The following is a 12939-nucleotide window of genomic DNA, read 5'->3' as shown; positions in this document are numbered from 1 at the left end:
GTTTTGAGGAAAAACATCCCGCAGTACGCTGTATTTACATTGTATCTTTTAAGGTACAAAATGAAGACGTGAAAAGTTCATTAGGTTATACCTTTAGGATTGCTTCTATGTGTCTATTAATAACATTCCTGTGCCAACTATCTTGCCATCCCCCCCCCCCCCCCCCCCTCCTCCTCCTCCTGGCATCGAATTTTTGATGTTCATGTTTAGTCTCGGGCAAAATCCAAGTGACGCTCACGTGGACTTTTACCTGCCTTACGTAACAACAATAGAACAGTATATAAGCCCTGCCACAAACGAGAAGGTATAGCAGCCGGCTCTCTTGTACTCTCGGAGCCTACATCTTTTGAAAGTATGACTAACCGTACTTTATTCCTCGTGATAAGTATCGCGGTCATTGTGATCGTGCGCGGACGCGTGACGCGTGAGCAAGGGTCTTCCGCTCAAATCAAGAACCCCGTCGTAATAGGTAAGCGCTCGAAGGCTAATTTTACTTGGATCTCTCTAAAACGGGTGATTGCGGGTGAATGCTTTACCTAGCCTGCATAGTTGCAGGTTTTTGAATTTGCTTGATTTGGTTTTAATAACTGGCCATTGTCGAAAAACACAGGGAATTACCTACTCCGTTCTATTCCGTAAGTTTTTAAAGGTACGCAGTGACATACGTAGAAATGAGGCATTATCATGACCAAACTCGTCATTATAAAATGAGCGCAATAAAATATTAGCCGGTTCCTTCGTTTGACATACATCAAGTTTAATTTTTCTTCTTCGCGTGAACCATCCTTCGTCAGTCGTCAATTATACCAACACGAAATACAATCTGGGTACGTCACTTATACCTTTCGTGACCCCTTGAAGGTAATTAGCTTAGGGTGTGGCGATATGAAAAAAAATACGTTGAACTATCGGAAATGGGTAGAATTTTTAACATAAGAATTTAACAATTTTCAACATAAGAACGTGCTCCAAAAATATTCTTGAAAAATGCTATTGGTAAGCGCTTATTCATGTTATTATTTATTTGCACAACCATTACAAACGGTTACTGTTTACAAATAGTGGATTGCCTATGGTGTTTACACTCTTAGCGTTTCCTTAAAATTGACTCCTAGTTCACCTACACCACAACAACCAAATAATCATTTGTCAGTTTGCTTTGTTTTTCTTTTTAAATAATTATATGTCATGTTTTAGAAGATTCAAACAGTGCGGAGTTCTCCATTTTCGGCAAAATTGCTAGTGCCATGACGGGTCATCAATTTGTTTTCTTTTTATGGTCTTGAAAACGACAATATGCATTTAGTTGGGAGAGCATTAGGCCGGACGAAAATGGGCTCTGCAGTAGTGGAATAATTTATTTGAAGGCAACGTTAACCTGACTACCCAACACACCCACCTACCCCACCCCATATTATTCCATTATTTGATTCGCCCCATCCCTTCCCCCTTTTTTACGTTTACTTGTTGCCACGACTACGAACACATATTTTTGTTGTCAACCTTAGTGCTAGGTATTAGTGGAAGTATTCACATTTATAGTTGCCATGGCTACGATCACTTGTCTCTGTTGTTGATCTCAGTCCCAGGTACTGGTGGAAGTCAGATTGAGGCAAAGCTGAACAAGCCCACGACCAAGCATTGGTACTGCCATAACACCTGGTCTGATTATTTTACCCTTTGGCTGCAGGAGAGCTTTCTACTTCCCATGTTCATAGACTGCTGGGTAGATAACATGAGGTAAAGTGAACAAACACAAAAAAACGGAGTTGTCCCCATTTTTTTTTTTTTTTTGTAAGAAAAAAATCCCTCAATTTTTGGTTGCTTCCACTGACTGTGGTCAGTGATTCTAATCTCTCCCACTAACACCTAATATTAATTCACCATGTATCAAATCTAAAATTTATTAACCAAATATCAAATCCAAAATTTATTCACATATCAAATCTAAAATTCCTTTAACAGGCTTGTGTACGACCCTGCCACCAAAACTGTCCACAACTCCCCGGGCGTAGAGACACGAGTGCCAGGGTTTGGCGACACGAACACCATCGAGTACTTAGACAAACGCAACCTCATAGCTTATTTCGCACCGCTTGTGAAGGCAATGGTCAGCTGGGGGTATGAGCGAGGAAAGAACCTCAGGGCTGCTCCTTATGACTTCAGATATGCACCGGGTAATTACGATTCTATATGCACTGGGTAACTATGATGTCATGTGCACAGGTAACTTTGATGACAAATGCACGGGGTAACTGTGATGCCATTTGCTCCGGGTAAGTATGATGCTAAATGAACAGGTAACTTTGATGCCAAATGCACGGGGTAACTGTGATGCCATTTGCTCCGGGTAAGTATGATGCTAAATGAACAGGTAACTTTGATGCCAAATGCACTTGGTAACTATGATGTCATATGCACCGGGTAAGTATGATGTCATATGCACCGGTAACTTTGATGCCAAATGCACTTGGTAACTATGATGTCATATGCACCGGGTAAGTATGATGTCATATGCACCGGTAACTTTGATGCCATATGCACCGGGTAACTATGATGTCATATGCACTGGGTAACTATGATGTCATATGCACCGGGTAACTATGATGCCATATGCACTGGGTAAGTATGATACCATATGCATCAGGTAACTATGATACCATATGCATCTGGTAACTATGATGCCATATGCACCAGGTAAGTATGATGCCATATGCACCGGGTAAGTATGATGCCATATGCACCGGGTAAGTATGATGCCATATGGATCGGGTAACTATGATACCATATGCACCGGGTAACTATGATGCTATATGCACCAGGTAACTATGATGCGATATGCACCGGGTTACTATGATGCCATATGCATCAGGTAACTATGATACCATATGCATCGGGTAACTATGATGCCATATGCACCGGGTAAGTATGATGCCATATGCACCGGATAAGTATGATACTATATGCACCAGGTAATTCGATTCTATATTCACTGGTTAACTATGATACCATATGCACCGGTTAACTATGATGATATATGCACCGGGTAACTATAATGCCATATGCACCGGGTAACTATGATGTCATATGCACTGGGTAACTATGATGCTATATGCACTTGGTAACTATGGGTAACTATGATGTCAAAAAGCTTGATATAATGATAAGAAAAGGCTTGATAAGTGACAAGTTACCAGGAATGCAGTAGTTCACCACACCCCTCCCCCCACGAGAGCAAAGATCCAACGATTAAGACAATATCACCTAACAAAAAACAATCATGAATCAGAAAGCTTACAAAAATCTGATACATAGACAGAGACAAACACATCTAGGTAAGTTTGCCCCCCCCCACCCCCACTATATCTAAGTGTCTACCCCACCCCTCCCCCCACCTTCTATGCCCTTGGTCAGAATCCTTTCAGACAAACATCCATCACTCTTTCTTCGACCATTCCATTTCTGTGTATGACACTTGCGCCTCATGACCTAACCTCACTCATCTCTCCTGATTTAGACTCGCAGGCAGATTACTATATCAGGCTGCGCCAACTGATCGAGGACACCTACACACAGAATGGCGAGAAACAGGTTACTCTTCTATCTCACAGCCTTGGCTGCCCTTACACCTTGGTCTTCCTGAACCAACAGAGCACGGCCTGGAAGGACAAGTACATCAAGCAGTGGGTAGCACTCTCAGGTAACAAGTAGATCAAGCAGTGGATAGCACTCCCAGGTAACAAGTACATCAAGCAGTGGATAGCACTCTCAGGTAACAAGTACATCAAGCAGTGGATAGCACTCTCAAGTAACAAGTACATCAAGCAGTGGATAGCACTCCCAGGTAACAAGTACATCAAGCAGTAGATAGCACTCCCAGGTAACAAGTACATCAAGCAGTGGAAAGCACTCTCAGGTAACAAGTACATCAAGCATTGGATAGCACTCCCAGGTAACAAGTACATCAAGCAGTAGATAGCACTCTCAGGTAACAAGTACATCAAGCATTGGATAGCACTCCCAGGTAACAAGTACATCAAGCAGTAGATAGCACTCCCAGGTAACAAGTACATCAAGCAGTGGATAGCACTCTCAGGTAACAAGTACATCAAGCAGTGGATAGCACTCCCAGGTAACAAGTACATCAAGCAGTGGATAGCACTCCCAGGTAACAAGTACATCAAGCAGTGGATAGCACTCTCAGGTAACAAGTACATCAAGCAGTGGATAGCACTCTCAGGTAACAAGTACATCAAGCATTGGATAGCACTCTCAGGTAACAAGTACATCAAGCAGTGGATAGCACTCTCAGGTAACAAGTACATCAAGCAGTGGATAGCACTCTCAGGTAACAGGTACATCAAGCATTGGATAGCACTCTCAGGTAACAAGTACATCAAGCAGTGGATAGCACTCCCAGGTAACAAGTACATCAAGCAGTCGATAGCACTCCCAGGTAACAAGTACATCAAGCAGTGGATAGCACTCCCAGGTAACAAGTACATCAAGCAGTGGATAGCACTCCCAGGTAACAAGTACATCAAGCAGTGGATAGCACTCTCAGGTAACAAGTACATCAAGCAGTGGATAGCACTCTCAGGTAACAAGTACATCAAGCAGTGGATAGCACTCTCAGGTAACAAGTACATCAAGCAGTGGATAGCACTCTCAGGTAACAAGTACATCAAGCAGTGGATAGCACTCTCAGGTAACAAGTACATCAAGCAGTGGATAGCACTCTCAGGTATCAAGTACATCAAGCAGTGGATAGCACTCTCAGGTAACAAGTACATCAAGCAGTGGATAGCACTCTCAGGTAACAAGTACATCAAGCATTGGATAGCACTCTCAGGTAACAAGTACATCAAGCAGTGGATAGCACTCCCAGGTAACAAGTACATCAAGCAGTCGATAGCACTCCCAGGTAACAAGTACATCAAGCAGTGGATAGCACTCCCAGGTAACAAGTACATCAAGCAGTGGATAGCACTCTCAGGTAACAAGTACATCAAGCAGTAGATAGCACTCTCAGGTAACAAGTACATCAGGCAGTGTATAGCACTCTCAGGTAACAAGTACATCAAGCAGTGGATAGCACTCTCAGGTAACAAGTACATCAAGCAGTGGATAGCACTCTCAGGTAACAAGTACATCAAGCAGTGGATAGCACTCTCAGGTAACAAGTTCATCAAGCAGTGGATAGCACTCTCAGGTAACAAGTACATCAAGCAGTAGATAGCACTCTCAGGTAACAAGTACATCAAGCAGTGGATAGCACTCTCAGGTAACAAGTACATCAAGCAGTGGATAGCACTCTCAGGTAACAAGTACATCAAGCAGTGGATAGCACTCTCAGGTAACAAGTACATCAAGCAGTGGATAGCACTCCCAGGTAACAAGTACATCAAGCAGTGGATAGCACTCTCAGGTAACAAGTACATCAAGCAGTGGATAGCACTCTCAGGTAACAAGTACATCAAGCAGTGGATAGCACTCTCAGGTAACAAGTACATCAAGCAGTGGATAGCACTCTCAGGTAACAAGTACATCAAGCAGTGGATAGCACTCTCAGGTAACAAGTACATCAAGCAGTGGATAGCACTCTCAGGTATCAAGTACATCAAGCAGTGGATAGCACTCTCAGGTAACAAGTACATCAAGCAGTGGATAGCACTCTCAGGTAACAAGTACATCAAGCATTGGATAGCACTCTCAGGTAACAAGTACATCAAGCAGTGGATAGCACTCCCAGGTAACAAGTACATCAAGCAGTCGATAGCACTCCCAGGTAACAAGTACATCAAGCAGTGGATAGCACTCTCAGGTAACAAGTACATCAAGCAGTGGATAGCACTCTCAGGTAACAAGTACATCAAGCAGTAGATAGCACTCTCAGGTAACAAGTACATCAGGCAGTGGATAGCACTCTCAGGTAACAAGTACATCAAGCAGTGGATAGCACTCTCAGGTAACAAGTACATCAAGCAGTGGATAGCACTCTCAGGTAACAAGTACATCAAGCAGTGGATAGCACTCTCAGGTAACAAGTTCATCAAGCAGTGGATAGCACTCTCAGGTAACAAGTACATCAAGCAGTAGATAGCACTCTCAGGTAACAAGTACATCAAGCAGTGGATAGCACTCTCAGGTAACAAGTACATCAAGCAGTGGATAGCACTCTCAGGTAACAAGTACATCAAGCAGTGGATAGCACTCTCAGGTAACAAGTACATCAAGCAGTGGATAGCACTCTCAGGTAACAAGTACATCAAGCAGTGGATAGCACTCTCAGGTAACAAGTACATCAAGCAGTAGATAGCACTCTCAGGTAACAAGTACATCAAGCAGTGGATAGCACTCTCAGGTAACAAGTACATCAAGCATTGGATAGCACTCCCAGGTAACAAGTACATCAAGCAGTAGATAGCACTCCCAGGTAACAAGTACATCAAGCAGTAGATAGCACTCTCTGGTAACAAGTACATCAAGCACTCCCAGGTAGACAACCCCCTTATTTTATTAACTTCTGCAATCCTAGAAGGGCATAACTATCTATAGCCTTTGCCAAAGCATCGACCTGCTAACGGGCCCTTGTACACACATCCAGTCTAGCATTGGATATTCCTTCCCTATCAGGGTGTATCTAATAGGGGATTGACTCCCCAATGTGTTTTTCTCATAACGCCTAACCATATACCCCTGTGCTTGTACTCTTCCCTGTCAAAGCAAAAGCACTAGGCGTGGAGAACCACACAACATGTTTTTTTATCGTTCAGGTGTGTGGGGAGGTACGACCCAGCTTGTCCGACTTTTTGCGTCCGGTGATGCGTTTGGTATCCCATTGGTGAATCCCCTTACGGTGCGTGTAGAGCAGCGCACTTGCAGTAGCAACAATTTCATGCTGCCAAGTCGGGAGCTGTGGAGATCCGATGAAGTCCTGGTAACCACCCCAGACCGGAAGTACACAGTGCGTGACTTCGAGGATTACTTCCGGGATGTGGGCTACCCTGATGGGATTCCTGTGCGGCGGAACCTCGAGAATCTGACCGCTCCGTTACTCCAGCACGCTCCTAATGTAACTTTACACTGTCTACACGGGTCAGGCGTGGATACCGAAGAATCGTATACTTACGGCAAGGGAGAATTCCCTGATGAACAGCCTACGATACGAAATGGCGATGGAGATGGCACGGTTAACGCAAGAAGTCTTCGCGCATGCGCGACATGGGTCAATCGGCAAGGATATGACGTCGTTGTCAAAGATTACGCCGGTGTCAATCATAATGGCATCTTAAGCGATGCTAAAGCACAGGCCTATATTAAGAGCATTGTGATAAATTAAAAAATAAAAAGTAACAAGCATCAAGCTGTGGTAGTACTGCACTTGATCAGTTCTTTTCTAACTTACTCGGCATCACAACAATTCTAGTTGTGTAAATAATAATTAAATAAAATCGCTAAAACCTATGTAGTTGCTTTGCTTTCCCTCAGTTTCTAGTAGTGGGATGTCCCTAGACACTGAAGACTTTGAGACGTACAAACACCATCTGTTTTAGCGATTTTAATCAATTACAGCCAAATTGGGAATAGCGCGTAGTCAGACACAAGCTTTGGGGGCGGTTTGTGTGGTTTTAATTGTTTGGTTTGGTTGACTACGCGCTATTCCCAGACGAAAAAAGGAATGTTCGATTCTGGGAGGCCGCGCAACAACGAATTTGGCTATATCATTACTTAATTCGTATTTTCCCAGCGCTAAGCGCTACCAGCATCTTCTCTTTTCTGCAAACCATCTTTCCCAGTGGTGTGTCTAGAGAAAAACGCATGGTAGGGCTTAGAGTAGTAATGCCCTGACCCTGTATCAAATAAGTTCAAATCGACATCCTTAGCTCTGGTAAAAGGTCACTAGATCCATCTAGAAACCTTTTCTATTTTATGTATGTTAATATAAACGATTTGGATCACTAAGAGTTAACTGTGTTATCGGAAATTGTATGATCGGTTTGATCTGGATTCCCTGTTACTTTTGATTTTATCTTTCCACAACAAGATTTACACGAATCCACGAGATTGACCGAGGGTTTTAAAACCTCAAATGCATCTATAACACAACTCAAAGAGCATGCCACTAACGAGAGCAGAAACAGGGTAGGGAATAAAGCCACAGCCATGAGAATAGATGTTGTTATGGAGCCGTATTCACTGTATCGGGCTTCCATAGCCTTTCCCAATCTAAGACACGGAACGTAGTCGCCGAAACCAATGGTAGTTAAGGTCACCATCCATGCGTATACACTTTCAATTAAAGTCCACTCGTCGATATAAGATTGTACAATCGCCATGATGCCGATTGCGAAGGGTGATATTACCATCGAAAGGATGAGCGTTTTTAATTTGAGTTTTCTAGCGTTTATGTCGTTCTTTTTGAACACGTGCTTCTCGGTGAAGATGATAACATACTTTAGACCAGCTGCGATGATTTCTCCCGCGCTTTTCAGGGTCAGCATCATGATGGGAAGTCCGAGCATGCAGAACAGCAGAAAGACAAGCTGAGTTAATGCTCGTTTAGGAGTAGTATCCCCATAGCCTGGAGAAGCAATTTGAAAAGTCGTAAGAGAAGACTATGAGGTAAACCGACTGACTTTTGTTGACGGCCGGTCTAGAATTACCTATATTCAGTACTTTCCTTTAATGGTCGAAGGAGCAACAAAGGCAAAAAATATACAACAATAACAGTAAAGGCGTAAATGTTAAAGGTCTCCTTCTCACTCTTCTGCCTCAAGTCAATCTAATTAAAACGACCTTGTTTAGGCTTTATTTACAGTATTCCTTACCTATGGTCGAAAGTGAAACAAAGACGAAGAAAACCGAGCGTGCAAAAGTCCAGTCAGGTCTACTTCTTACTTTCTCTTCCTCGACCACACTTTCCACAAGTCTGTTGGTTGCGTTCTCACTCATGTTGTACTTTGTCTTGAGCTCAAGCTTAATGCTGTTGACCATATTGTCGGCTGTTTGAGCGTTTGAGACGGGTTGTTTTTCCAGCTCGTAAAAAAGCCATGCGCTCAGTGTGCTGTACACAAAAAGGACCGTGATTCGGATAAGAAAGGTTTTGGCCATGCTGATGCATCTGTTAAGTCTATGACAAAGGGGTCAAACAATAACAACTGAACAACTCTACATAGTAACAAAAGCAAGGGAAGAAACAGAAAACAGTTCCATCATTCCATTTCACCAATCATATTGATCTTTTTACTTACCAAAACAATGAAAAACCAAACTGGACTGCACTCTTTGTAAAATTGGGCATAAGCAGACCGTTAGTCTAGCTCAGATCATCTTTAACACTTTTGTGTAGCGCACCCAAGGAAACGGAGAAGTTATGAGCATAACATCATCGAAGCAGGTGAGGATATATTCAATTTAGATATTATATGTAGTCGCGGTTGGTAAAAATGCTAATGGGAGGGAACATTTAATCTTTTATTGCAGCAAGCATAATTAGCAATAGAATGAGAAGGTAGAATATTCTCCGGTTCGTGAGGGGAAATATGCTAATTTACGTCTGATAATAACATATTTCGCAATGGTTGTTTTTCATCAAATTTTTTTTTACCTGAGGTTACAGGAATAATGTTTTGGTAGTAATAAGTTCCCGCACGTCATTCATTATATTTTCTCTCATTATTCCGTTAAATGCACCTGTTCCCCTAGACCCAGTGCACCAAACTTTCTGACTTTCCTCCAAGGGCAGAGGACAGAGTTTGTCAGCAAAAACGTACCCATTAAAAGCTTAGTTGATTCCATGCAAAGCGTTTCTATTGCTCCGCACTCTGTAAAATTTGGCCAAGTGGTATTACGACCTCAGATACCGCACAAACATGACCAAAAATAGATCAATTATGCCTAGTGCACACTAGCAACACAACAACATAACGACATGAGCGCGCGCGCGCACTATGTTTAGCCCGACATAACGACATGGACATAATGACATAAAAGAAAAAAACATGTTTTTTCTCTTAGCTAAACGCATCCCCCTATAGATAGATTAGCTAAACGCATCCCCCTATAGAGATCTGTTCTAAAAGTAACTCCTGCAACCGAAATCATCCGTCGTGGAGTCGTCGTCTAACGTCAAATTATCTTATCAATTTCGCCATTCAGATTAATTACCCACCTCCTAGGTAGGTGAAGCAACTACTGCGTGGCTTAAGCGCTTTTTTTAAAATAATTTACAATTCCACGTGTCCTCAGTCCTTCCACCCATGTGATGATAACGTGCATGCAGCGCGAGCTAAAAACAAAACAGCCTACAAAATGTTTGCTGATTTTTTTTAGGAAGTTTTAAAACAAGTTGGCTATAAGGTCGAGATGTGAAGATAAAAAACTTAATCACATAACAATAAGCAACAACTAAGAAGACTCGGTCCGAATGTCAAGCAAAATACCTCAGTATTGCATTTTTTTCTTTGAAAGGCTGTACGGCGGACTATTTCTCGAAGGGCTTGGGTGGCACTTTTGTATGGAAACATCTCGGCTCTAGATCTGAAAGTCAGCCCTTGCCCTGGAGTACCTTTGCGCTGTTCCTCACTATCTATTGCAGTTGTACAAATTTAGGCGCTGGCCTACTTGAAATGCACCTATTTTAATTAGGGTTGTACCCTAAGAATCCATGTGTCGTAAACTCGAGTGTTATCTTGGAAAACATAAAAATATAAAAACTAGATCGCTCTTTGAAATCCATACAAGTGATTGAGAGGCATGTGTGAATCTACCGTTGTCAGACCTATAGATTATTTAATTCATTTATTAATAAATTCCCTTTTTTCTGATTTTTTTTAGTAGACCCTCAAGGTAATACGGTGTATGACATAAATATTCTTACATCACAACATTTCGCTTTTACAGGCGGCGGTTCTCATCTCAAGCAAGCAGAGATCCCTAGGTCGTTATTAAGGCCACAGAGCGATCGCTGTCATCTTGATTCCCTGTGTTTCTGTGTTCCGTGCTTCTTCTACTCCGCCATGTTGTAATACGTCTACAGGACTCTGTCAACCTTTCCTTAGGTTTTAAAACCTCGACCACTTCCAGTATAGAGGTCAACATACACGAAACAAGCGAAAGCAGAAACAGAGAAGGAAACAATGTTGCCGCTGTCAGAATGGTCGATGTTATTGGAGCGTATTTCCCATGATGCAATTCGATTGCGGCCTCCATTGATAAATATGGAATATAGTCACCGAAACCTATGGTTGTAAAAGTCACTCCCCATGCGTACAAGCTCTCGATTACAGTCCAGTCTTCTATATAAGACTGTACAACAGCAAATATCCCTATAGTTGTGAATGATGTTACCATAGAGAGTACAAGCGTTTTTATTTTAAGACTTTTGGCGGTGATATCATTGCTTTTAAAAACACGCTTTTCGGTGTAAGTGACGACTGATTGTAGCCCAATTGCGATGATTTCTCCCGCGGTTTTCAATGCCAGCATCATTATAGGAAGTCCAAGGGTGCAGAAGAATATGAAGATGACTTGAGTCGCTGCTCGTTTAGGTGTTATATTTCCGTACCCTGGAGAACAAGGAAATATCATAAGTATTATGACGTTTCTCACAAATAGATAAAAAAATTCAACATATTTTATATTCAATTAATCATTCACACTTACGCGCGCTAGCGTGACCACTTTGACCGTTTTGTTAGGTAAGCTATTTCTTGCCACGTATTCACCTATTTAGCATTAAGGCTGCACTGAGAATCTGTGTATTGTAACCCGCATGGCAAAAAAAGCGATTAAGCGTAAATCAAATACAAATTTAAGTTTCAAAAACTTTAGAATTCTTGTTTATGTTCTTATGAACATTCACATGGCTTCAGATACAAGGGTTCAGCCGCTTATACACTACCCATGAACCACCGCTGGTTAAGACACATGGATTCTCAAGTGCATCTTTATTTGAAATAGGTATATACGATTGGATGATTGATATAAAAGTACCATGGACTTTTCTATACACACTTAATCTTCTTACCAATTGTCGAGAGTGATACACAGACAAAAAAGAGTGAACGTGCAAAAGTCCAGTCGTGTCGCCTTCTTACTGATTCTGCTTGAACCACACTTTCCACAAATCTGTTGGTTGCGTTCTCACTCATGTTGTACTTTGTCTTGAGCTCAAGCTTAATGCTCTTGATCATGTTGTCCGCTGTTTGGGCATTTGAGATGGGTTGTTTTTCCAGCTCGTAAAAAAGCCATGCGCTCAGTATGCTGTACACAATAAGAACTGTGCTTCGAATAAGAAGTTTTTTCACCAGTTGATGCATCTTTTCAGGCCTACCATACAAAGCGAACGATTACGACCGAACAACTTTCCACCATCGAAATTGATATCTACATATGATAAAGAAGTGTAACTAAAGAAATTGTGTTTCGAAAACGTTATCATTTTACAGGAGATACTAAACGTGCACATTTATTGTCTATTTTGACTCATGTTTACCTTGCTAACACCTTGTGCTTTGCATGCGAAATGCTGTCCGTGAAGTCGCATTGGACACTAGCAAGTTATTTGTTTCACGCGTTTTGCATTCACCCATTCGCCAGTTCGCCCTTGTCTTTTGGTCCGTGTTTTATATAACTGATGCCAATAAACATGCCACTGGAAGGTGTATGAAGTTGTATTCCACTGTTGATATATCGATTCTTACAAACTCGTAATTATAGCTAGTGAATTTTTAATAGGAAGCATTTTAATTGTTCATGATATGCGGCGTTTCAGAGTTAAATAATGCAGTTGAGTTATCATAACAAGCAGACAATAAAAATATTATGGATAAATAGACAATGTTCAGAAAAACCGAGATCAGTAAATTGCTATTGAACAACTGGGTATTTATTCAAAATCGATGATTGATTGAACAGTTGGGTTTGGTAAACAAT

The 12939-nt window shown here is 41.8% G+C and overlaps 3 protein-coding genes across 5 annotated transcripts; 1 reads left to right on the top strand and 2 right to left on the bottom strand.

Moving 5' to 3' along the window:
* The first annotated feature begins 199 nt into the window (after positions 1 to 199).
* LOC5505220 (phospholipase A2 group XV) lies at positions 200 to 7467 on the top strand. Its single transcript, XM_001626016.3, has 5 exons — positions 200 to 469; positions 1584 to 1740; positions 1966 to 2177; positions 3518 to 3700; positions 6777 to 7467. The coding sequence occupies exons 1-5, from the start codon at positions 355 to 357 to the stop codon at positions 7340 to 7342; spliced, it is 1233 nt and encodes a 410-aa protein (XP_001626066.1). The 5' UTR covers positions 200 to 354; the 3' UTR covers positions 7343 to 7467.
* Positions 7366 to 11019, bottom strand: LOC125556664 (potassium channel subfamily K member 3-like). Of its 3 annotated transcripts, none has more exons than XM_032373634.2 (3): positions 10883 to 11019; positions 8832 to 9067; positions 7366 to 8584 (listed from the first exon to the last, which is right to left on the bottom strand). In XM_032373634.2, exons 2-3 carry the CDS (start codon positions 8995 to 8997, stop codon positions 7962 to 7964), a joined length of 789 nt encoding a protein of 262 aa, XP_032229525.1. In that variant the 5' UTR covers positions 8998 to 9067; positions 10883 to 11019; the 3' UTR covers positions 7366 to 7961. The 3 variants fall into 3 exon arrangements, with proteins under 3 accessions (XP_032229525.1, XP_001626050.1, XP_032229524.1); XM_001626000.3 differs by lacking the exon at positions 10883 to 11019 and adding an exon at positions 9255 to 10119 and having other exon boundaries at positions 8832 to 9133; XM_032373633.2 differs by lacking the exon at positions 10883 to 11019 and adding an exon at positions 9255 to 10119.
* LOC5505219 (potassium channel subfamily K member 3) lies at positions 10466 to 12739 on the bottom strand. The gene is made up of 3 exons (XM_048723782.1): positions 12500 to 12739; positions 12032 to 12333; positions 10466 to 11570 (listed from the first exon to the last, which is right to left on the bottom strand). The coding sequence occupies exons 2-3, from the start codon at positions 12321 to 12323 to the stop codon at positions 10939 to 10941; spliced, it is 924 nt and encodes a 307-aa protein (XP_048579739.1). The 5' UTR covers positions 12324 to 12333; positions 12500 to 12739; the 3' UTR covers positions 10466 to 10938.
* Positions 12740 to 12939: the final 200 nt, after the last annotated feature.

Source organism: Nematostella vectensis, chromosome 2 (genome assembly GCF_932526225.1).
Source record: "Nematostella vectensis chromosome 2, jaNemVect1.1, whole genome shotgun sequence".
Lineage (NCBI taxonomy): Eukaryota > Metazoa > Cnidaria > Anthozoa > Actiniaria > Edwardsiidae > Nematostella > Nematostella vectensis.
This window is presented reverse-complemented; position numbering and strand designations above follow the sequence as displayed.